Source organism: Onthophagus taurus, chromosome 3 (assembly GCF_036711975.1).
Source record: "Onthophagus taurus isolate NC chromosome 3, IU_Otau_3.0, whole genome shotgun sequence".
Taxonomy (NCBI): Eukaryota; Metazoa; Arthropoda; class Insecta; order Coleoptera; family Scarabaeidae; genus Onthophagus; species Onthophagus taurus.
In genome coordinates, this window is record NC_091968.1 from 26,823,690 (window position 1) to 26,851,048 (window position 27,359).

A 27,359-nucleotide genomic window follows, 5' to 3' on the forward strand; every position below is an offset into this window, starting at 1 on the left:
TTATCAAAAAAATAAGTCCAAATGAAGCGAAAGAAACCTCAAAATACGTTTTTGGACTCCCAAAGTATATGTTTAAAGTGAGTGTGGATTCCAGTAAGCGATTTTTTCCCTTAAATTAGGGAATGTAGTTTGATAGAAAACATAACCTAACTTTCTTAATTGAAAATGATTCGAGATTTAAAAAATCGATTTGATCTATTAAACGGAAAAAATGGTAAGTAATTAATTTAAAATCATTAATTAACCCCATTATTAATTTGTTCAATAAAAATATACAACATGGTAATATCTTACCACTGCCACTAGAATTAACACTAAACCGAGAACGAGAAACATTCGGATTTAGCAGCACGTCTCGCAAGACTGCTAAACCCGAATGATTCTAGTTTTAAGTCTTATGTTAGCTCTAGTGATAGTACAAATGCAAAACCATAACTAACACAAGATACACAACTTACGTAACACACAACTTATCATCCACTATTTTGAAGCAAATAGTTTAAGCTTTAATTTGAATTAGTAGACGATTCTTTTAAGATAACACAAGACAATTAATGTTCATTTAGACGAAAATTTAAATTTGTCATTTAAATGTTATTTTTGACATTTCGCTCACCCCCATCTAGCGTCAATTTTTTAATTTATTTTTTATTATTCTTTTAAAAAACTTTGATTCAATAAATTATATTGTTTGAAAATCAGAGGAAAGAATATTAATCTTTGTTTAGGAAAAAATTTCAAATTTTTACATTTAATTTTTATTTAAATCGTAAAAACTTGTTTTTACACTAGCGCCATCTAGCGTAAATCACCTACGTTAAGTCATATTTGACATTTTAAAACCACCGATTTATTTCTTGGTAATATTATCGAGTTTTATCAAAAAAATAAGTCCAAATGAAGCGAAAAAAACATCAAAATACGTTTTTGGACTCCAAAAGTATATGTTTAAAGTGAGTGTAGATTCCAGTAAGCGATTTTTTCCCTTAAATTAGGGAATGTAGTTTGATAGAAAACATAACCTAACTTTCTTAATTGAAAATTATTGGAGATTTAAAAAATCGATTTGATCTATTAAACGGAAAAATGGTAAGTAATTAATTTAAAATCATGAATTAACCCCATTATTAATTTGTTCAATAAAAATATACAACATGGTAATATCTTATGCTAACTAGCGCTACTTACCACTGCCGCTGGAATTAACACTAAACCGAGAATTAGAAACATTCGGATTTAGCAGCACGTCTCGCAAGACTGCTAAACCCGAATGATTCTAGTTTTAAGTCTTATGTTAGCTCTAGTGATAGTACAAGTGCAAAACCAGAACTAACACAAGACACACAACTTACGTAACACATAACTTATCATCCACAATTTTGAAGCAGATTAAGGTTTAATTTGAATTAGTAGACGATTCTTTTAAGATAACGCAAGACAATTAATCTTCATTTAGACGAAAATTAAAATTTGACATTTAAATGTTATTTTTGACGTTTCGCTCACCCCATCTAGCGTCAATTTTTTAATTTATTTTTTATTATTCTTCTAAAAAACTTTGATTCACTAAATAATATTGTTTGATAATAAGAGGACAGAATATTAATCTATGTTTAGGAGAAAATTTCAAATTTTTACATTTAATTTTTATTTAAATCGTAAAAAAACCCTTTTTACACTCGCGCCATCTAGCGTAAATCACCTACGTTAAGTCATATTTGACATTTTAAAACCACCGATTTATTTCTTGGTAATATTATCGAGTTTTATCAAAAAAATAAGTCCAAATGAAGCGAAAAAAACATCAAAATACGTTTTTGGACTTCCAAAGTATATGTTTAAAGTGAGTGTAGATTCCAGTAAGCGATTTTTTCCCTTAAATTAGGGAATGTAGTTTGATTAGAAAACATAACCTAACTTTCTTAATTGAAAATTATTGAAGATTTAAAAAAAATCGATTTGATCTATTAAACGGAAAAAATGGTAAGTAATTAATTTAAAATCATTAATTAACTCCATTATTAATTTGTTCAATAAAAATATACAACATGGTAATATCTTAAAACTGCCACTAGAATTAACACTAAACCGAGAACTAGAAACATTCGGATTTAGCAGCACGTCTCGCAAGACTTCTAAACCCGAATGATTCTAGTTTTAAGTCTTATGTTAGCTCTAGTGATAGTACAAATGCAAAACCAGAACTAACAGAAGATACACAACTTACGTAACACACAACTTATCATCCACTATTTTGAAGCAAATAGTTTAAGCTTTAATTTGAATTAGTAGACGATTCTATTAAGATAACACAAGACAATTAATCTTCATTTAGACGAAAATTTAAATTTGTCATTTAAATGTTATTTTTGACGTTTCGCTCACCCCCATCTAGCGTCAATTTTTTAATTTATTTTTTATTATTCTTCTAAAAAACTTTGATTCAATAAATTATATTGTTTGAAAAATAAGAGGAAAGAATATTAATCTTTGTTTAGGAGAAAATTTCAAATTTTTACATTTAATTTTTATTTAAATCGTAAAAAACCCCTTTTTACACTCGCGCCATCTAGCGTAAATCACCTACGTTAAGTCATATTTGACATTTTAAAACCACCGATTTATTTCTTGCTAATATTATCGAGTTTTATCAAATGAAGCGAAAAAAAACTCAAAATACGTTTTTCGACTCTAAAAGTATGAGTTTAAAGGAATAATAAAAAAAATTTTTAGGCAATGCTCTATTTATTTGTATCTTCTTATTAAAACTTCACATAAAGAAATCAACAAGGAATCTCTTTCAAAGCGATTCCCTTCTTATAATAATAGTCAAAATAGAAAATCTTCATATAAAATAAAAAACTATTAACACATCAATGCTATGATCTCTTAATAATCTTCAATAATATTGCATCTGGTAACGATATTTTCTCATCACTTCCTACTTTGGCAACATTTCTTAAATTAAAATCGCAGTATAAAACTTCTTTAATTTCCCTATTTTTAAAACATTTTTTCTTTTTATATTCGTTTCTTTTTAATCAACTGTTGTATTGATATGTTACAACCAACATGCATTTTTTAAACACTTAATTTTTCTACCTGCAGGTACACGTTTTGCGAAACAAATTTAATTTCTATTGTTAGCTCTGCGTGAACGACAAGGAATGACAAAAAAGTATTTTAAATTCTTTTTCTTAATTTGAATACAAAAATATTGTCGGTTGTACACTTTGATTTTTATTTCCGTATCTTTTTAAAGGTAATTTTTCGTTAGAAAAATAGTCGGGGTTTCAGACTTATTTATTTTTTTTTGTAGTAAGATTTTAAATGAAACGAAAAGATGGAATGACACGTTGTTTTTTTTTTTAAGTGATTAGGACCTACACTTTCATTCGGTTAATTAATTAATTAACCTTGATTTAAATTTTTTTTATTTTAATTTTAAGTTGTTTCGTTAGGGTCTACTCATACATTGATGCAGTTGGGGCAACTTCAAGTAACATTTGTAAGAAAACTGTTACTCCATCTAAATTAAAAAAAAAATAATTAGATTTTTCTTCTTTGGCAAAAAATTTAGGACTTACCCATAAATGGTACTCGCAACTTGTAATGCACGAATGGAAGGTAAAAAACCATTCCACCGAGAATAAAAAGGGCCGCATAAAGATATTCAATGGTTGGCTTATCAATTATTGGTCCAACAACCAAATAGATCGAAACTAGTAACACCAGGATAGGAATGATGACTGGAACCTAACAGAAAATTGATTAAAAAGTAATTTCTTTTTTAAATTCATACTTTGTATGGTCTCGGATGATTTGGTTTTGTGAATCGCATTACAATTAACGCCAACATAGCACCACCATAAAAAATCCAAGCGGTAAAACTAAAAAAGTCAATCAACGAATCTATCGTTCCATATAAAACCATCGCTCCTGCTATTAAAGACTAAAAATCATAAAAAGAAAATATCAATTTTATTTTCAACGATTTTATTTGAAATTATTACATGAAAGATTAATCCTGGCGCGGGAGTATATCTTTTGATGTGAACATACGACAAGATATCGAGTAGGTGTCCTTCTCTGCTGGCAGCGAAACAAAGTCTCCCTGCTGCGAATAACGTCCCATTGGCCGCTCCAAACGTTGATATGGTGACAGAAAGGGGCATCAGCCAAGCCATAGCGCCTAACAAACGATTTCCAAAGGTAACGGCGACCGCTTCCGAAGTCATCATTTCCAGTGGTGACATTACTGTTAAGTACGATACATTAATGAGCGCATAACATATCGTTACTAATGGAATCCCGATTACTATGCTACGTGGCAGATTCCTGTAAACCAGAAACAGAAAATAGGGCATCATAACTGTATCGATTTTTTCAGACCGTATTCACTGTTGTATGATGGTCGAGACCTAAAAAAAATTTTTTCAACAACAGAAAAATTGGGATGGAAAGTAAGGGTTTAAAGGGATAAATTAAAGAGATTGAGAATTATGAGATTTTATATGATCCTTTATCCAATCGTATTGACTTACTTGGAGGGATGTTTAATTTCTTCCGTGACATAATTGAGGTTATTCCATCCATCGTAAGCCCATAATCCAGTGTAAAACGCTGTGGCGATGTTCCCGATGGAATAAACCGTACCCTTGAAGGGATTTTTCAAATGTTGTACGTTACCTAAAAAATAAAACTCATTTTTTATATCAAAAATTAATGTTTAAGTGATGTGCAGTGTGTTAATTAATTATCGTACCCAAGTATGCAACCAATATCACAGTACGCGTATTGCAATACCAATACTGTGATATTGGTTGCATACTTGCAATGATGACGTAATTAATTAACACAGTGTATTACGTTACATTTATAAAAAATTTTTTTAAATTTGTCATTAAAAAACACTAGAGAAACATTACAAATTTTGATGATGACTCTTATTTTTTCTACTATGATTTTAATGGCTACCTTTCTTCTGCAATGCGAGTTGTAGCTTTACCCAACATTGGTTTCAACAGAGTTTCGATATTTGTCAGAGGGAAAACTAAAAGAAGGAATTTTTGTGGGTCCTAACATACGTAAATTAATGTTTGATGAAAAATTTTAGTACACAATGTCAGGTGTTGAAAGAGAAGCTTGGAATGCTTTCAAAAAGGTGATCACTAGATTTTTAGGGAATGAAAAAGACCCTAATTATATCAGCATTGTCGATGATCTTCTGAAAAGAATGGAAAAACTTGGTTGCATTCTTATTCTTCATATTCTTTTGATATCAAATTAAAGCTTGAAATCTCCTCTTTCAAATGATATAATTTAATGTATGAGTTGAGTATAAAAATTAACGAGAAAACCAACTTTAATGATTACCCACAAAAAGAGGTTAGATTTGACGACGTTTATAAACTTGAAAAAATCATATCTAATTTGTTTATAACAACTAAGAATTGATTTTGATATCAAATTAAAGCTTGAAATTTCCTCTTTAAAATGCTATAATTTTATGCATGAGTTGATTATAAGAATTTCCGAGAAAAACAACTTTAATGATTACCCACAAAAAGAGGTTAGATTTGACGTCTATAAACTTTAAAAAATCATACCTAATTTGTTTATAACAATTAAGAAATGATTTTAGTATCAAATTAAAGCTTGAAATCTCCTCTTTAAAATGATATAATTTAATGTATGAGTTGATTATAAAAATTAACGAGAAAACCAACTTTAATGATTACCCACAAAAAGAGGTTAGATTTGACGACGTTTATAAACTTGAAAAAATTATATCTAATTTGTTTATAACAACTAAGAATTGATTTTGATATCAAATTAAAGCTTGAAATTTCCTCTTTAAAATGATATAATTTTATGCATGAGTTGATTATAAAAATTTCCGAGAAAAACAACTTTAATGATTACCCACAAAAAGAGGTTAGATTTGACGTCTATAAACTTTAAAAAATCATACCTAATTTGTTTATAACAATTAAGAAATGATTTTAGTATCAAATTAAAACTTGAAATCTCCTCTTTAAAATGATATAATTTAATGTATGAGTTGATTATAAAAATTAACGAGAAAAACAACTTTAATGATTACCCACAAAAAGAGGTTTGATTTGACGTTTATAAATTTGAAAAAATCATATCTAATTTATTTATAATAACATAGAAATGATTTTAGTATCAAATTAAAGCTTGAAATCTCCTCTTTAAAATGATATAATTTAATGTATGAGTTGATTAGAAAAATTTCCGAGAAAAACAACTTTAATGATTACCCACAAAAAGAGGTTAGATTTGATGACGTTTATAAATTTGAAAAAATCATATCTAATTTGTTTATAATAACTAAGAATTGATTTTGATATCAAATTAAAGCTTGAAATCTCTTCTTTAAAATGATATAATTTAATTTATGAGTTGATTAGAAAAATTTCCGACAAAAACAACTTTAATGATTACCCACAAAAAGAGGTTAGATTTGACGTTTATAAATTTGAAAAAATCATATCTAATTTATTTATAATAACTAATAATTGATTTTGATATTAAATTAAAGCTTGAAATTACCTCTTTAAAATGATATAATTTAATGTATGAGTTGATTAGAAAAATTAACAAGAAAAACAATTTTAATGATTTACCCACAAAAAGAGGTTAGATTTGACGTTTATAAATTTGAAAAAATCATATTTAATTTATTTATAATAACAAAGAAATGATTTTGATATCAAATTAAAGCTTGAAATCTCTTCTTTAAAATGATATAATTTAATGTATGACTTGATTAGAAAAATTTCCGAAAAAAACAATTTTAATGATTACCCACAAAAAGAGGTTAGATTTGACGTTTATAAATAAAAAAAATCATACCTAATTTGTTTATAACAACTAAGAAATGATTTTAGTGTCAAATTAAAGCTTGAAATTTCCTCTTTAAAATGATATAATTTAATGTATGAGTTGATTATAAAAATTTCCGAAAAAAACAATTTTAATGATTACCCACAAAAAGAGGTTAGATTTGACGACGTTTATAAACTTGAAAGAATCATATCTAATTTATTTATTACAACTAAGAAATGATTTTGGTATCAAATTAAAGCTTGAAATCTCCTCTTTATGCCTGATGAGCATAAAACTTTCTACATTCTTATTTGGATTGTTTCCCTGAAAACTTGGGTAGTACCAGTGAAGAGCTGGCTCAATGTTTCCATCAGGATGTTAAGGTCATGGAGAGGAGATATCAGGGTAAATGGGACGTCAGACTACTGCTAGTCACTTCATCGATGAAAACCAGGTGTTACAAGTGGAAAATTATTTTTTTTTAGATTGATTGAAAAGGATCGATTAAAAACAACTTGTTGGCGTTCACAAAAGAGGCCACGTCATCATTAAAACGATTTTTCAGTTAATAATTAACGAGTAACATACCTTCGAACATTTTATATGCTCCCCCGACAATCACAATAAGAACAGCGACCAATTTCGCTGCGGTAAAAATGTTTTGGACGCTTGTAGCCAAGTTGACACTGTAGCAGTTGATGTATAAAATCACAACTAAAAAAGAATTGTTTAACAATAATCAAATAGGTAATAAATTACTATATTTACCTATTGTTAACAAAGTAACCATCTTTACAACAATCTCGGGAGGTTCGCACTCGGTGACGAATGCCTCGACGGCATATTTACCAAAACTGAGACAGATTATCGCCATTTGTGAGGGTTTTAATACCAGAGTGCTCGCCCAAGAGAAAAGGAACGCGGGCGGAGCACCAAAAGCGTCCATAAAATACGCGTATTCAGCCCCCGATGATGTGTTCATGGTACCCAATTCAGCATATGATAGGGCACCTAAAAAAAGTAAACAAATTAATCAATAAAAGTTCAATATCTCATAGACTAAACCGAATTTCATCATAATTACGATACCAAATTAACCCAATTTTCAAGTAAATTTGGATTAAATCCAAAATGCACATTTCCCACACGTAAATGTTATGATTTCAGTCAACATACGTTTATGTGTTTGTCGGTATTTTTTTGGCGAAATTTAACTTACATATATCTTGTTACGTTTAGATTAAAACGTTCTAAAGTACATACATACAATGATTTTAGAAACTATTTTCAATGTAAATTGAACGTGAATTTACATCAACTTGAATTATTACCACTTAGTTTTCAAACAACTTTATTTTATTATGATTTTTTTTAGAAAAATGAGTAAGATCGGATTTGGATTCGATCGAAAAGTTGTGCGTGCCTCGTATGACGTCAAAAAGCGAACCGAAACGCGTTACTAAAAATATGTGTGAATGGAGCGTTACTATTTTCGTTCTTTGCGCCACTTCGATTTTTGTTACGACCGAATGGTTTTTGGCGTTCAAAAATTATTTACCTAGTAATGATAGACCTCCGCAGGCCATCCAAATTACAAAGCTCATCCCAATTGATCCAGTTCGCTCCAACAAACCAGACGGTGAAACGAAAATTCCAGATCCTAAAATTTTCTTTTTTATTTTCCCTTTTTTTTTGATGGTTTCAAATTTACCAATCATTGTGCCAACAATTAAAGCCACCCCACTGACGAGTCCCACCCGTCTCTTGAGGTGAAGAGCGTCATTCTCAGTTGGGCCGGGTCCCTCCAACTGGTCCGGCCCTGTGCAGCCTGTACCCTCAAAGCAGCCTGTGCCCCCTTCCGAGTCGCCCCCTGAGCCCCCGATTGTTGACCCAACATTTGGACCCCCTGAACAGTCGCCCCCTCCATTGAGTATCCCTGGACTGTGCCCATTAGACCTACCACGCCACTGTAAACCTTCTTTTGTGATGGACGCATTATTGTTTCCTACAACAATAAATAGTTATTAAAGTTCAAAAAATCATATCTACTTTGTTTATAATAACTAAGAATTGATTTTGATATCAAATTAAAGCTTGAAATCTCTTCTTTAAAATGATATAATTTAATGTATGAGTTGATTAGAAAAATTTCCGAGAAAAACAATTTTAATGATTACTCACAAAAAGAGGTTAGATTTGACGTTTATAAATTTGAAAAATCATATCTAATTTGTTTATAATAACTAAGAAATGATTTTGATATCAAATTAAAGCTGGAAACCTCCTCTTTAGAATAATATTATTTAAAGTATGAGTTGATTAGAAAAATTTCCGAGAAAAACAACTTTAATGATTACTCACAAAAAGAGGTTAGATTTGACGTTTATAAATTTGAATAAATCATATCTAATTTATTTACAACAACTAAGAAATGATTTTGATATCAAATTAAAGCTTGAAATCTCCTCTTTAAAATGATATAAGTTAATGTATGAGTTGATTAGAAAAATTTCCGAGAAAAACAACTTTAATGATTACTCACAAAAAGAGGTTAGATTTGGCGTTTATAAATTTGAAAAAATCATATCTAATTTGTTTATAACAACTAAGAATTGATTTTGATATCAAATTAAAGCTTGAACTTTCCTCTTTAGAATGATATAATTTAAAGTATGAGTTGATTAGAAAAATTTCCGAGAAATACAATTTTAATGATTACCCACAAAAAGAGGTTAGATTTGACAACGTTTATAAATTTGAAAAATCAAATCTAATTTGTTTATAACAACTAAGAATTGATTTTGATATCAAATTAAAGCTTGAAATCTCCTCTTTAAAATGATATAATTTAATGTATAAGTTGATTAGAAAAATTTCCGAGAAAAACAACTTTAATGATTAGTCACAAAAAGAGGTTAGATTTGACGACGTTTATAAATTTGAAAAATCATATCTAATTTATTTATAACAACTAAGAATTGATTTTGATATCAAATTAAAACTTGAAATCTCCTCTTTAAACTGATATAATTTAATGCATGAGTTGATTAGAAAAATTTCCGAAAAAAACAATTTTAATGATTACTCACAAAAAGAGGTTAGATTTGACGTTTGTAAATTTGAATAAATCATATCTAATTTATTTATTACATCTAAGAAATGATTTTGATATCAAATTAGAGCTTGAAATCTCTTCTTTAAAATGATATAATTTAATGTATGAGTTGATTAGAAAAATTTCCGAGAAAAACAATTTTAATGATTACTCACAAAAAGAGGTTAGATTTGACGTTTATAAATTTGAAAAATCATGTCTAATTTGTTTATAATAACTAAGAAATGATTTTGATATCAAATTAAAGCTGGAAACCTCCTCTTTAGAATGATATAATTTAAAGTATGAGTTGATTAGAAAAATTTCCGAGAAAAACAACTTTAATGATTACTCACAAAAAGAGGTTAGATTTGGCGTTTATAAATTTGAAAAAATCATATCTAATTTGTTTATAACAACTAAGAATTGATTTTAGTATCAAATTAAAGCTTGAAATGTTCTCTTTAAAATGATATAATTTAATGTATGAGTTTATTAGAAAAATTTCCGAAAAAAACAATTTTAATAATTACCCACAAAGAGAGGTTAGATTTGACGTTTATAAATCTGAAAAAATCATATCTAATATGTTTATAATAACTAAGAATTGATTTTAGTATCAAATTAAAGCTTGAAATGTTCTCTTTAAAATGATATAATTTAATGCATGAGTTGATTAGAAAAATTTCCGAGAAAAACAACTTTAATGATTACTCACAAAAAGAGGTTAGATTTGACGTTTATAAATTTGAAAAAATCATATTTAATATGTTTATAACAACTAAGAATTGATTTTAGTATCAAATTAAAGCTTGAAATGTTCTCTTTAAAATGATATAATTTAATGCATGAGTTGATTAGAAAAATTTCCGAGAAAAACAATTTTAATGATTACTCACAAAAAGAGGTTAGATTTGACGTTTATAAATTTGAAAAAATCATATCTAATTTGTTTATAACAACTAAGAATTGATTTTGATATCAAATTAAAGCTTGCAATCTCTTCTTTAAAATGATATAATTTAATGCATGAGTTGATTAGAAAAATTTCCGAGAAAAACAACTTTAATGATTACTCACAAAAAAAAAGTTAGATTTGACGTTTATAAATTTGAAAAATCATATCTAATTTATTTATAACAACTAAGAATTGATTTTAGTATCAAATTAAAGCTTGAAATCTCCTCTTTAGAATAATATAATTTAAAGTATGAGTTGATTAGAAAAATTTCCGAGAAAAACAACTTTAATGATTACTCACAAAAAGAGGTTAGATTTGGCGTTTATCAATTTGAAAAAATCATATCTAATTTGTTTATAACAACTAGGAATTGATTTTGATATCAAATTAAAGCTTGAAATGTCCTTTTTAGAATGATATAATTTAAAGTATGAGTTGATTAGAAAAATTTCCGAGAAAAACAATTTTAATGATTACTCACAAAAAGAGGTTAGATTTGACGTTTATAAATTTGAAAAATCATATCTAATTTATTTATAACAACTAGGAATTGATTTTGATATCAAATTAAAGCTTGAAATCTCTTTTTTAGAATGATATAATTTAATATATGAGTTGATTAGAAAAATTTCCGAGAAAAACAATTTTAATGATTACTCACAAAAAGAGGTTAGATTTGGCGTTTATCAATTTGAAAAAATCATATCTAATTTGTTTATAACAACTAGGAATTGATTTTGATATCAAATTAAAGCTTGAAATGTCCTTTTTAGAATGATATAATTTAATATATGAGTTGATTAGAAAAATTTCCGAGAAAAACAATTTTAATGATTACTCACAAAAAGAGGTTAGATTTGACGTTTATAAATTTGAAAAAATCATATCTAATTTGTTTATAACAACTAAGAATTGATTTTGATATCAAATTAAAGCTTGCAATCTCTTCTTTAAAATGATATAATTTAATGTATGAGTTGATTAGAAAAATTTCCGAGAAAAACAATTTTAATGATTACTCACAAAAAGAGGTTAGATTTGACGTTTATAAATTTGAAAAAATCATATCTAATTTGTTTATAACAACTAAGAATTGATTTTGATATCAAATTAAAACTTGAAATCTCCTCTTTAAACTGATATAATTTAATGCATGAGTTGATTAGAAAAATTTCCGAAAAAAACAATTTTAATGATTACTCACAAAAAGAGGTTAGATTTGACGTTTGTAAATTTGAATAAATCATATCTAATTTATTTATAACAACTAAGAATTGATTTTAGTATCAAATTAAAGCTTGAAATCTCCTCTTTAGAATAATATAATTTAAAGTATGAGTTGATTAGAAAAATTTCCGAGAAAAACAACTTTAATGATTACTCACAAAAAGAGGTTAGATTTGGCGTTTATCAATTTGAAAAAATCATATCTAATTTGTTTATAACAACTAGGAATTGATTTTGATATCAAATTAAAGCTTGAAATGTCCTTTTTAGAATGATATAATTTAAAGTATGAGTTGATTAGAAAAATTTCCGAGAAAAACAATTTTAATGATTACTCACAAAAAGAGGTTAGATTTGACGTTTATAAATTTGAAAAAATCATATCTAATTTGTTTATAACAACTAAGAATTGATTTTGATATCAAATTAAAGCTTGCAATCTCTTCTTTAAAATGATATAATTTAATGTATGAGTTGATTAGAAAAATTTCCGAGAAAAACAATTTTAATGATTACTCACAAAAAGAGGTTAGATTTGACGTTTATAAATTTGAAAAAATCATATCTAATTTGTTTATAACAACTAAGAATTGATTTTGATATCAAATTAAAGCTTGCAATCTCTTCTTTAAAATGATATAATTTAATGTATGAGTTGATTAGAAAAATTTCCGAGAAAAACAACTTTAATGATTACTCACAAAAAAAAAGTTAGATTTGACGTTTATAAATTTGAAAAATCATATCTAATTTATTTATAACAACTAAGAATTGATTTTAGTATCAAATTAAAGCTTGAAATCTCCTCTTTAGAATAATATAATTTAAAGTATGAGTTGATTAGAAAAATTTCCGAGAAAAACAACTTTAATGATTACTCACAAAAAGAGGTTAGATTTGGCGTTTATCAATTTGAAAAAATCATATCTAATTTGTTTATAACAACTAGGAATTGATTTTGATATCAAATTAAAGCTTGAAATGTCCTTTTTAGAATGATATAATTTAAAGTATGAGTTGATTAGAAAAATTTCCGAGAAAAACAATTTTAATGATTACTCACAAAAAGAGGTTAGATTTGACGTTTATAAATTTGAAAAATCATATCTAATTTATTTATAACAACTAGGAATTGATTTTGATATCAAATTAAAGCTTGAAATCTCTTTTTTAGAATGATATAATTTAATATATGAGTTGATTAGAAAAATTTCCGAGAAAAACAACTTTAATGATTACTCACAAAAAGAGGTTAGATTTGGCGTTTATCAATTTGAAAAAATCATATCTAATTTGTTTATAACAACTAGGAATTGATTTTGATATCAAATTAAAGCTTGAAATGTCCTTTTTAGAATGATATAATTTAAAGTATGAGTTGATTAGAAAAATTTCCGAGAAAAACAATTTTAATGATTACTCACAAAAAGAGGTTAGATTTGACGTTTATAAATTTGAAAAATCATATCTAATTTATTTATAACAACTAGGAATTGATTTTGATATCAAATTAAAGCTTGAAATCTCTTTTTTAGAATGATATAATTTAATATATGAGTTGATTAGAAAAATTTCCGAGAAAAACAATTTTAATGATTACTCACAAAAAGAGGTTAGATTTGGCGTTTATCAATTTGAAAAAATCATATCTAATTTGTTTATAACAACTAGGAATTGATTTTGATATCAAATTAAAGCTTGAAATGTCCTTTTTAGAATGATATAATTTAAAGTATGAGTTGATTAGAAAAATTTCCGAGAAAAACAATTTTAATGATTACTCACAAAAAGAGGTTAGATTTGACGTTTATAAATTTGAAAAATCATATCTAATTTATTTATAACAACTAAGAATTGATTTTGATATCAAATTAAAGCTTGAAATGTCCTTTTTAGAATGATATAATTTAAAGTATGAGTTGATTAGAAAAATTTCCGAGAAAAACAATTTTAATGATTACTCACAAAAAGAGGTTAGATTTGGCGTTTATCAATTTGAAAAAATCATATCTAATTTGTTTATAACAACTAGGAATTGATTTTGATATCAAATTAAAGCGTGAAATGTCCTTTTTAGAATGATATAATTTAAAGTATGAGTTGATTAGAAAAATTTCCGAGAAAAACAATTTTAATGATTACTCACAAAAAGAGGTTAGATTTGACGTTTATAAATTTGAAAAATCATATCTAATTTATTTATAACAACTAAGAATTGATTTTGATATCAAATTAAAGCTTGAAATCTCTTTTTTAGAATGATATAATTTAATATATGAGTTGATTAGAAAAATTTCCGAGAAAAACAATTTTAATGATTACTCACAAAAAGAGGTTAGATTTGACGTTTATAAATTTGAAAAATCATATCTAATTTATTTATAACAACTAAGAATTGATTTTGATATCAAATTAAAGCTTGAAATCTCCTCTTTAAAATGGTATGATTTAATGTATAAGTTGATTAGAAAAATTTCCGAGAAAAACAACTTTAATGATTAGTCACAAAAAGAGGTTAGATTTGACGACGTTTATAAATTTGAAAAATCATATCTAATTTATTTATAACAACTAAGAATTGATTTTGATATTAAATTAAAGCTTGAAATCTCCTCTTTAAAATGATGTAATTTAATGTATGAGTTGATTAAAAAAATTTCCGAGAAAAACAACTTTAATGATTACCCACAAAAAAAGGTTAGATTTGACGTTTATAAATTTGAAGAAATCATATCTAATTTGTTTATAATAACTAAGAATTGATTTTGATATCAAATTAAAGCTTGAAATCTCCTCTTTAGAATGATATTATTTAATATATGAGTTGATTATAAAAATTTCCGAGAAAAATAATTTTAATGGTTACCCACAAAAAGAGGTTAGATTTGATGACGTTTATAAATTTGAAAAATCATATCTAATTTGCTTATAACAACTAAGAATTGATTTTGATATCAAATTAAAGCTTGAAACCTCCTCTTTAAAATGATGTAATTTAATGTATGAGTTAATTGTAAAAATTACCGAGAAAAACAATTTTAATGATTATCCACATAAAAAGCTTAAATTTGACGTTTATAAATTTTAAAAAATCATATCTATTTTATTTATAACAACTAAGAAATGATTTTGGTATCAAATTAAAGCTTAAAATTTCTTCTTTAAAATGAAATAATCTAGTGTATGGGTTGATTATAAAAATTTCGAAGAAAAATATTTTTCAACATAAACGATAGCTATTCTTTTTTGGTTTGGATTGGAAGAATTTAGTGGGTGTGCCTCAAAATTTAAAATTAGAATTTCAACAAAAATAATGTTCTTGTGCGAAAAACAGTGGGACTTTCCAAAAAATGTCTTCAACCGTGAAAATAGAATGCAGCTGAAAAATAACCCGAAACGTGATGATTAATACGTTTAAATTGATGTTTTTGGATGTAGATGTGACATTTTTTAGACGACAAAGTGCGTTTTATTTACGCTAATAGATCTAAGTGCCACTTAATTTAGTGTTCGTTTGGATTAAAATGTAATTTTAAAGGTATCTTTTAATAAACACACCGGTTGCTTGAAATAATAGTAAATTTCGTTTTGAAATTTTGCCAAAATCGATGTTACTATAGACGGGAGGTGCGTAAATTGTTGAACTGTTGCCTTGAAAATTTTGCATTTATCACGTGTTCTATTACATAACTTTAATTTGTAATTTTTATTGAGGAAAATCCTTTATTGATTATTTTACCCTTAATTGAATTAATTTTCTTGTCTTTTTTTCAAGTTACCTGAATTATTATCTAAGGAATGTCGACGTGCATTGGAGAAAGTACACTCAAAAAGTTCTTTAATAGTATCTAGCATATTCCGAAGACACACACATCAACGACAGCACACAACTGAAGCCTAACTACATACAAATTCGCTGTTGTAAATTTTCTTTTACTAAATGCGTCCCCACTTTTTTAAATACAGAGTACTTCAAAAGTTTTTTCGTTTCAAATTCGTTCTCGTCTCGTGCTTTATTTAGATACGCGCGAAGCTCATTCGCGTAACCGATGCAAGGACGAAATTCTTCATAAAAAAAAAATCTTTTTATTAAACATTTTATTTCTTCATCTTTATTGAATCAGTCGTCCTAGGTTCAACGAAACAATTAAAATTAAATTCAATCCGACTTAATTTATGTGACGCGAGTGAAGAAGTGAATTTATTATCAAGGTCGCGAATTCTTTACATTTATTTTAATCAATTTAGATTTTAATAATCAAAAATTAAAACTTTGTAAACAAAATTTGTTGGACCACTGTTATCCGATTTTAAAATAGCAATTTATAGGCGACATCACGAGTATAACACGAAAATAAAACAGCTCAATGGTTCAATTTTAGAGATTTTCGGTTTCTTCAAATTGATTTTTTTGAATGTCCTAAATTTAGAATGAAATGAACTCAAAATTATCCGCGTATCTTACTGTGTGTATAAATAGATCATGAACGTTTATGATTCTGAAAAGATTTATCACCGAAGAAGCTGCAATAAAAAAATCGCGTAAAGTGTTGCGTCAATGTTTCGAAAAAAAGGGAAATTTAAGTAAAAACATCACGAGATCCATTAAGTTTTTCGTTTTTTCCACACTAAATCCTCTACACTCAATTAAATTATTTATAACTAGGGTAATGTGCGTCATTTAGAACGAAAATTCACCGCTTAGGTATTCCAGTGATATCGTTTAGAATTATTTTTGACTTGATTTCATTTGTTAGTAATAACAAAGTTCAATTAAATAATCGTATCATCGGAATTAATAGGAACGAAACAATTATCTTTGGTGTGTTAAAACTTTATTAAATTATCTCTAAAATGGTTCTTATTTCATGATGATATCTCAATCCGTTCTTAAGATACGATTTTTTAAATTTCACTCTCCAGTAATAACAGAGTTGAATAAAAAAAATCGTATCATCAGAATTAATAGGATCGAAACAATTATTCTTGGCGATTTAAAACTTTATGAAATTATCTTTAAATTGGTGCTAATTTCATGATGATATCTAAATCCGTTCTTGAGATAAGATTTTGAAAATTTCATTCTTTAGTAATAACAAGGTTGAATAAAAAAAATTATGTTATCAAAATTAATAGAAACGGAACAATTATTTTTGGTGTGTTAAAACTTTATTAAATTATCTTTAAAATGGTTCTTATTTCATGATGATATCTCAATCCGTTCTTGAGATACGATTTTTTAAATTTCACTTTTCACTAAGAACAGAATTGAATAAAAAAATCGTATCATCAGAATTAATAGGAACGAAACAATTATGTTTGGTGTGTTAGAACTTTATTAAATTATCTTTAAAATGGTTTTTATTTCATGATGATATCTCAATCCGTTCTTGAGATACGATTTTGAAAATTCCATTCTTTAGTAATAACAAGGTTGAATAAAAAAAATTATGTTATCAAAATTAATAGAAACGGAACAATTATTTTTGGTGTGTTAAAACTTTATTAAATTATCTTTAAAATGGTTCTTATTTCATGATGATATCTCAATCCGTTCTTGAGATACGATTTTTTAAATTTCACTTTTCACTAAGAACAGAATTGAATAAAAAAATCGTATCATCAGAATTAATAGGAACGAAACAATTATTTTTGGTGTGTTAAAACATTATTAAATTATCTTTAAAACGGTTCTTATTTCATGATGATATCTCAATCCGTTCTTGAGATACGATTTTTTAAATTTCACTTTTCAGTAATAACAGAGTTGAATAAAAAAATCGTATCATCAAAATTAATAGGAACGAAACAATTCTTTTTGGCGTGTTAAAACTTTATTAAATTATCTTTAAAATGGTTCTTATTTCATGATGATATCTCAATCCGTTCTTGAGATACGATTTTTTAAATTTCACTTTTCAGCAATAACAGAATTGAATAAAAAAAATCGTATCATCACATTTAATAGGAACAAAACAATTATTTTTGGTGTGTTAAAACTTTATTAAATTATCTTTAAAATGGTTTTTATTTCATGATGATATCTCAATCCGTTCTTGAGATACGATTTTTTAAATTTTACTTTTTACTAATAACAGAGTTGAATAAAAAAAAATCGTATCATCAGAATTAATAGGATCGAAACAATTATTTTTGACGTGTTAAAACTTTATTAAATTATCTTTAAAATGGTTCTTATTTCATGATGATATCTCAATCCGTTCCTGAGATACGATTTTTTTAATTTCACTTTTCAATAATAGCAGAGTTGAATAAAAAGAATCGTATCATCAGAATTAATAGGAACGAAACAATTATTTTTGGTGTGTTAAAACATTATTAAATTATCTTTAAAATGGTTCTTATTTCATGATGATATCTCAATCCGTTCCTGAGATACGATTTTTTTAATTTCACTTTTCAATAATAGCAGAGTTGAATAAAAACAATCGTATCATCAGAATTAATAGGAACGAAACAATTATTTTTGGTGTGTTAAAACATTATTAAATTATCTTTAAAATGGTTCTTATTTCATGATGATATCTCAATCCGTACTTGAGATACGATTTTTTAAATTTCACTTTTCAGTAATAACAGAGTTGAATAAAAAAATCGTATCATCAGAATTAATAGGAACGAAACAATTATTTTTGGCGTGTTAAAACTTTATTAAATTATCTTTAAAATGGTTCCTATTTCATGACGATATCTCAATCCGTTCTTGAGATACGTTTTTGAAAATTTCATTCTTTAGTAATAACAAGGTTGAATAAAAAAAATCATGTCATCAAAATTATTAGAAACGAAACAATTATCTTTGGTGTGTTAAAACATTATTAAATTATCTTTAAAATGGTTCTTATTTCATGATGATATCTCAATCCGTTCTTGAGATACGATTTTTTAAATTTCACTTTTCAGTAATAACAGAGTTGAATAAAAAAATCGTATCATCAGAATTAATAGGAACGAAACAATTATTTTTGGCGTGTTAAAACTTTATTAAATTATCTTTAAAATGGTTCTTATTTCATGATGATATCTCAATCCGTTCTTGAGATACGATTTTTTAAATTTCACTTTTCACTAATAACAGAGTTGAATAGAAAAAATCATGTCATCAAAATTAATAGAAACGAAACAATTATCTTTGGTGTGTTAAAACTTTATTAAATTATCTTTAAAATGGTTCTTATTTCATGATGATATCTCAATCCGTTCTTGAGATACGATTTTTTAAATTTCACTCTCCAGTAATAACAGAGTTGAATAAAAAAAAACCGTATCATCATAATTAATAGGAACGAAACAATTATTATTGGTGTGTTAAAACTTTATTAAATTATCTTTAAAATGGTTCTTATTTCATGACGATATCTCAATTCTTTCCTGAGATACGATTTTTTTGATTTCACTTTTCAGTAATAACAGAGTTGAATAAAAAGAAATCGTATCATCCGAATTGCTAGAAACGAAACAATTATTATTGGTGTGTTAAAACTTTATTAAATTATCTTTAAAATGATTCTTATTTCATGATGATATCTCAATCCGTTCTTGAGATACGATTTTGAAAATTTCATTCTTTAGTAATAACAAGGTTGAATAAAAAAAATCATGTCATCAGAATTAATAGAAGCGAAACAATTATTATTGGTGTGTTAAAACTTTATTAAATTATCTTTAAAATGGTTCTTATTTCATGATGATATCTCAATCCGTTCTTGAGATACGATTTTTTAAATTTCACTTTTCACTAATATAGAGTTCAATAAAAAAAATCGTATCATCAGAATTAATAGGAACGAAACAATTATTTTTGACATGTTAAAACTTTATTAAATTATCTTTAAAATGGTTCTTATTTCATGATGATATCTCAATCCGTTCTTGAGATACGATTTTGAAAATTCCATTCTTTAGTAATAACAAGGTTGAATAAAAAAAACCGTATCATCAGAATTAATAGGAACGAAACAATTATTATTGGTGTGATAAAACTTTATTAAATTATCTTTAAAATGGTTCTTATTTCATGATGATATCTCAATCCGTTCTTGAGATACGATTTTTTAAATTTCATTCTTTAGTAATAACAAGGTTGAATAAAAAAAATCATGTCATCAAAATTATTAGAAACGAAACAATTATCTTTGGTGTGTTAAAACTTTATTAAATTATCTTTAAAATGGTTCCTATTTCATGATGATATCTCAATCCGTTCTTGAGATACGATTATTTAAATTTCACTTTTCACTAATAACAGAGTTGAATAAAAAAATCGTATCATCAGAATTAATAGGAACGAAACAATTATTATTGGTGTGTTAAAACTTTATTTGGTGTGTTAAAACTTTATTAAATTATCTTTAAAATAGTTCTTATTTCATGATGATATCTCAATCCGTTCTTGAGATACGATTTTGAAAATTTCATTCTTTAGTAATAACAAGGTTGAATAAAAAAAATGGTATCATCAGAATTAATAGGAACGAAACAATTATTATTGGTGTGTTAAAACTTTATTAAATTATCTTTAAAATGGTTCTTATTTCATGGCGATATCTCAATCCGTTCTTGAGATACGATTTTGAAAATTTCATTCTTTAGTAATAACAAGGTTGAATAAAAAAGATCATGTCATCAAAATTAATAGAAATGGAACAATTATCTTTGGTGTGTTAAAACTTTATTAAATTATCTCTAAAATGGTTCTTATTTCATGATGATATCTCAATCCGTTCTTGGGATACGATTTTTTAAATTTCACTTTTCAGTAATAACAATTGAATAAAAAAATCGTATCATCAGAATTAATAGGAACGAAATAATTATTTTTGGTGTGTTAAAACTTTATTAAATTATCTTTAAATTGGTTCTAATTTCATGATGATATCTCAATCCGTTCTTGAGATACGATTTTTTAAATTTCACTTTTCAGTAATAACAGAGTTGAATAAAAAAATCGTATCATCAGAATTAATAGGAACAAAACAATTATTATTGGCGTATTAAAACATTATTAAATTATCTTTAAAATGGTTCTAATTTCATGATGATATCTCAATCCGTTCTTGAGATACGATTTTTTAAATTTCACTTTTCACTAAGAACAGAGTTGAATAAAAAAATCGTATCATCAGAATTAATAGAAACGAAACAATTATTATTGGTGTGTTAAAACTTTATTAAATTATCTTTAAAATGGTTCTTATTTCATGATGATATCTCAACCCGTTCTTGAGATATGATTTTGAAAATTTCATTCTTTAGTAATAACAAGGTTGAATAAAAAAATCGTATCATCAGAATTAATAGGAACGAAACAATTATCTTTGGTGTGTTAAAACTTTATTAAATTATCTTTAAAATGGTTCTTATTTCATGATGATATCTCAATCCGTTCTTGAGATACGATTTTTTAAATTTCACTTTTCACTAAGAACAGAGTTGAATAAAAAAATCGTATCATCAGAATTAATAGGAACGAAACAATTATTTTTGGTGTGTTAAAACATTATTAAATTATCTTTAAAATGGTTCTTATTTCATGATGATATCTTAATCCGTTCTTGAGATACGATTTTTTAAATTTTACTTTTCAGTAATAACAGAGTTGAATAAAAAAAATCGTATCATCAGACTTAATAGAATCGAAACAATTATTATTGGTGTGTTAAAACTTTATGAAATTATCTTTAAAATGGTTCTTATTTCATGATGATATCTCAATTCGTTCCTGAGATACGATTTTTTAAATTTCACTTTTCAGCAAAAAAAAAATCGTATCATCGGAATTAATAGAAACGAAATAATTATTTTTGGTGTGTTGAAACTTTATTAAATTTATTACAAAATTGTTTTTATTTCGTCTTAATATCTCAATTACTTATTAAGATACGATTTTCTAATTTTGATATCTAATGTATGATGTTTTGTAAGGTATTTTAATCATATTAATCACCCGATTAGATCATTTGTTGTTTGAGGTTTTATACAATATTTAATATCTATGTTTTTCCAAGAAAGAACAATTAAAAAAAACTTTATTATTTAAACATTTAAAACAAGCCACGTGTTTTTACGTCTTTTTAATGTGTGTTGTTTTGGTTGTTGCGCAATTTTGCGTCTCTATTGATCTCTCTTTGCTCCACCCAGTTAAAATTTCTAAAACCAAATACTGTACATAGTTTTAAACTAATTTTTAAATTATAGCTTTTTTTCTTGAAAATAGATAACATATTTTATTGATTGGTAATAAGGGATTAAGTTATAAAAATGGATTTGAAATAGTTACTAAAAACGTGATGCAAGTTGTTTTGTAGACTTGGCAAATATTATTTATCGCCATTAATTTTATTTTGAGAGTTGAAAAACGGTTTAGGGCGCTTCTCACTCGGCACGTGAAACATTTTACCATTATAAATAGTCACAATAATAATAATAAGACGTGATTTAATACAAACAATGAATCTTTGTTTTAATTAACTCGATCCAATTGTTAAAAATTTTTTCTATTAATTTTCTTCGGAAGGGTTATTGTTCCAATTTGTGTCTAACATTTTTTTTTACGATTCGCGTGCTTCTCCTAAATGGATAAATTACTCTAATTGATCTACTTAATTGAAACGCATCGTGCGACAACACAAAAAAGAAACATTTTTTTGTACACACATTTTTTTTTTATTGGTAACATACATTTATCGATTTCTCTTTTTAATGCATTTCTTGAAACATTATTATAACATTTTCAAAATTCATAAAGAAAATCTCATTTAGTTTCTGAGATATCAATTTTTGAACACAACCCTACATTTATAGGTTAATTGTTATTGAAGATTTTTGAAAAAATCGTTATAAATTGATTTTTAAAGCAATCGTTTTGAAACTGGGTAGATTTATAAAGAAAGGATTCCCCTTTTTAATGATAAAATGCACTTTTAGAAATCGTCTTTAGTTTTTGAGATATCATTTTTTTAATTTAACCGAAATTTCATGATTTGCCAAAGTTAACAATTTTTTTACATGAAATTTAAAAATTCGTGACAAATCCATTTCTTGAAATATTGTTATGATATTTTCATGATATACAAAGATAACTGTCTATTTTATCATGGTGAAATCCGATTTTGAAAATCTCATTTAGTTTCTGAGATATCAATTTTTGAACACAACCCTACATTTATAGGTTAAAAATTATTGAAGACTTTTTAAAAAATCGTTATAAATTGATTTTTAAAGCAATCGTTTTGAAACTGGGTAGATTTATAAAGATGGGATTCCCCTTTTTAGTGATAAAATCCACTTTTAGAAATCGCTTTTAGTTTTTGAGATATCATTTTTTAAATTTAACCGAAATTTTATGATTTGCCAAAGTTAACAATTTTTTACATGAAGTTTAAAAATTCGTAAAAAATCCATTCCTTGAAATATTGTTATGATATTTTCAAGATATACAAAGATAACTGTCTATTTTATCATGGTGACATCCGATTTTGAAAATCTCATTTCGTTTCTGAGAAATAACTTTTTGAAAACAACCCTATATTTACAGATTGATAATTATTGAAGATTTTTGACAAGATCGTAATAAATTGATTTTTAAAGAATTAGTTTTGAAACTTGGTAGATTAATAAAGAAAGGATTCCCCTTTTTAATGATAAAAACCACTTTTAGAAATCGCTTTTAGTTTTTGAGATATCATTTTTTAATTTAACCGAAATTTTATGATTTGCCAAAGTTAACAATTTTCTACATGAATTTTAAAAATTCGTCAAAAATCCATTTCTTGAAATATTGTTATGATATTTTCATGATATATAAAGATAACTGTCTATTTTATCACGGTAAAATCCGATTTTAAAAATCTCATTTCGTTTCTGAGAAATAACTTTTTGAAAACAACCCTATATTTACAGATTGATAATTATTGAAGATTTTTGAAAAAATCGTAATAAATTGATTTTTAAAGAATTAGTTTTGAAACTTGGTAGATTAATAAAGAAAGGATTCCCCTTTTTAATGATAAAAACCACTTTTAGAAACCGCTTTTAGTTTTTGAGATATCATTTTTTAATTTAACCGAAATTTTATGATTTGCCAAAGTTAACAATTTTTTACATGAATTTTAAAAATTCGTCAAAAATCCATTTCTTGAAATATTGTTATGATATTTTCATGATATACAAAGACAACTGTCTATTTTATCATGGTGAAATCCGATTTTAAAAATCTCGTTTAGTTTTTGAGATATCAATTTTTGAACACAACTCTACATTTACAGGTTAATAATTATTGAAGATTTTTTAAAAAATCGTTATAAATTGATTTTTGAAGCAATCGTTTTGAAACTGGGTAGATTTATAAAGAAAGTATTCTCCTTTTTAATGATAAAATCCACTTTTAGAAATCGCTTTTAGTTTTTGAGATATCATTTTTTTAATTTAACTGAAATTTTATGATTTGCCAAAGTTAACAACTTTTTACATGAAGTTTAAAAATTCATAAAAAATCCATTTTTTGAAATATTGTTCTGATATTTTCATGATATATAAAGATAACTGTCTATTTTATCATGCTGAAATCCGATTTTGAAAATCTCATTTAGTTTCTGACAAATACATTTTTGAACACAACCCTACATTAATAGATTAATAATTATTGAAGATTTTTGAAAAAATCGTTATAAATTGATTTTTGAAGCAATCGTTTTGAAACTGGGTAGATTTATGAAGAAACGATTCTCCTTTTTAATGCTAAAATCCACTTTTAGAAATCGCTTTTAGTTTTTGAGATATCATTTTTTTAATTTAACCGAAATTTTATGATTTGCCAAACTTAACAATTTTTTACATGAAGTTTAAAAATTCGTAAAAAATCCATTTCTTAAAATATTGTTATGATATTTTCATGATATACAAAGATAGCTGTCTATTTTATCATGGTGAAATCCGATTTTGAAAATCTCATTTAGTTTCTGAGAAACAACTTTCTGAAAACAACCCTACATTTATATGTTAAAAATTATTGAAGATTTAAAAAAAAAAATCGTTATAAATTGATTCTTGAAGCAATCGTTTTAAAACTGGGTAGATTAATAAAGAAAGTATTCCCCTTTTTAATGATAAAATCCACTTTTATAAATCGCTTTTAGTTTTTGAGATATCATTTTTTTAATTTAACCAAAATTTTATGATTTGCCAAAGTTAACCATTTTTTTACATGAAATTCAAATATTTGTAAAAAATCCATTTCTTAAAATATTTTTATGATATTTTCATGATATACGAAGATAACTGTCTATTTTATCATGGTGAAATGCGATTTTGAAAATCTCATTTCGTTTCTGAGAAAGAACTTTTTGAAAACAACCCTATATTTGCAGGTTAATAATTATTGAAGATTTTTGAAAAAATCGTAATAAATTGATTTTTAAAGCAATCGTTTTGAAACTGGGTAGATTTATAAAGAAACGATTCTCCTTTTTAATGCTAAAATCCACTTTTAGAAATCGCTTTTAGTTTTTGAGATATCATTTTTTTAATTTAACCGAAATTTTATGATTTGCCAAACTTAACAATTTTTTACATGAAGTTTAAAAATTCGTAAAAAATCCATTTCTTGAAATATTGTTATGATATTTTCATGATATACAAAGGTAACTGTCTATTTTATCATGGTGAAATCCAATTTTGAAAATCTTATTTAGTTTCTGAGATATCAATTTTTGAACACAACCCTACATTTACAGGTTAATAATTATTGAAGATTTTTAAAAAAATCGTTATAAATTGATTTTTGAAGCAATCGTTTTGAAACTGGGTAGATTTATAAAGAAAGGATTCCCCTTTTTAATGATACAATCCACTTTTAGAAATCGCTTTTAGTTTTTGAGATATCATTTTTTTGATTTAACCGAAATTTTATGATTTGCCAAAGTTAACAATTTTTTACATGAAGTTTAAAAATTCGTAAAAAATCCGTTTCGTGGAATATTGTTATGATATTTTCATGATATACAAAGATAACTGTTTATTTTATTATGGTGAAATCCGATTTTGAAAATTTCATTTAGTTTCTGAGATATCAATTTTTGAACACAACTGTTAATAATTATTGAAAATTTTGGAAAAAATTGATTTTTAAAGGAACAGTTTTGAAACTTGGTAGATTAATAAAGAAAGGATTCCCCTTTTTAATGATAAAATCCACTTTTAGAAATTGCTTTCAGTTTTTGAGTTATAATTTTTTAAAATGTTATGGTATCGATTGAAACGTTGATTAATTAGATTTCGATAATTATGTCAATTTTTCATTTTTAACTGACACGCAACATCGATAAACTTAAACAATAAAATTGATTTTTGACCATTATCGATTGAAATTATCATCGCATCATCTTTTCCCACTTTATGTAAGTTAACGTCAATGAACTTTTTCTATTTATAATAATTCGTGTTGAATTTGAAATCGATCTTTTGCGTGTCATTAGATGACAATTAGAACAAAACCGATGATGTGTTAGATGTTTTGAAACGTAGTACTTGTATGATAATTGACAGATAAATAACGATCGAAGAGAGGAAATAGAATTTGTTTACCGTGTCAGGTAATATCTAATACGACTTTGAAAAATGATATTAAAATCGTTGTGCAATAAAATGAAACTTAAGAAGATGTTTGGCAAATAAAGAAACGACCTCTAAATTGCTCGCAATTAACTTATTGTTTGGATATTTCTAAATCAGCAAATTATTAAAACTTACTAAGTCATTAAGTTATAAAACGCTGATGTTAATAAAAATCTGCTTAAAACGCTGATACAACCATATGTATGTGTGGTTAATTTTTTTGATTTTAATATAAACATTTTTTTTAATTCCCCAAATTCCTTTCAATTCAAGGCTAAATTATGCGTATCAAACCAAAATTTTTTTGCAATCATTCTTAGAATCAACGAGATAATTATTTCTGCTTAAAAAAATTAAAGACGCCCTTTTAGTGATACGTTTTCAGTGACAACGTGGTGTTCTTTCATGGGGGTGACTTTTTCGTCTCAATTCTCAGAGAAATTACCATAAAGATGGTGTAAATAACATAAACTTACCGCAAATAGAATGTTTGCTGTTGTAAAATTCATCGTTATACATTTCTTCAGTACCGGATGGCTTTCGGTGCGGTATAACGTCGATGATGCTATCATGTCACTCGCAAACCAA

At 25.9% G+C, this 27,359-nt stretch overlaps 1 protein-coding gene across 2 annotated transcripts; it reads right to left on the minus strand.

Annotated features, from left to right (window-relative positions):
• Window positions 1-3,344: 3,344 nt before the first annotated feature.
• Window positions 3,345-27,359, minus strand: LOC111419568 (L-type amino acid transporter sobremesa). 2 transcript variants are annotated; one of them, XM_023052394.2, is made up of 10 exons: window positions 27,248-27,359; window positions 8,567-8,860; window positions 8,414-8,515; window positions 7,624-7,866; window positions 7,444-7,569; window positions 4,545-4,689; window positions 4,014-4,338; window positions 3,803-3,952; window positions 3,588-3,756; window positions 3,345-3,529 (listed from the first exon to the last, which is right to left on the minus strand). In XM_023052394.2, exons 1-10 carry the CDS (start codon window positions 27,288-27,290, stop codon window positions 3,465-3,467), a joined length of 1,662 nt encoding a protein of 553 aa, XP_022908162.1. In that variant the 5' UTR covers window positions 27,291-27,359; the 3' UTR covers window positions 3,345-3,464. The 2 variants fall into 2 exon arrangements, with proteins under 2 accessions (XP_022908162.1, XP_022908161.1); XM_023052393.2 differs by lacking the exon at window positions 27,248-27,359 and adding an exon at window positions 15,917-16,043.

Coding starts and splice junctions, on each gene's coding strand:
- LOC111419568 (XM_023052393.2), bottom strand. CDS start 15,992: ATGCTAGATACTATTAAAGAACTTTTTGAGTGTACTTTCTCCAATGCA. Junction 8,516..8,566: donor AATTGTTGGCACAATGATTG/GTAAATTTGAAA, acceptor AGAAAATTTTAG/GATCTGGAATTTTCGTTTCA. Junction 7,867..8,413: donor CGGAGGTCTATCATTACTAG/GTAAATAATTTT, acceptor TACTTTTTTTAG/GTGCCCTATCATATGCTGAA.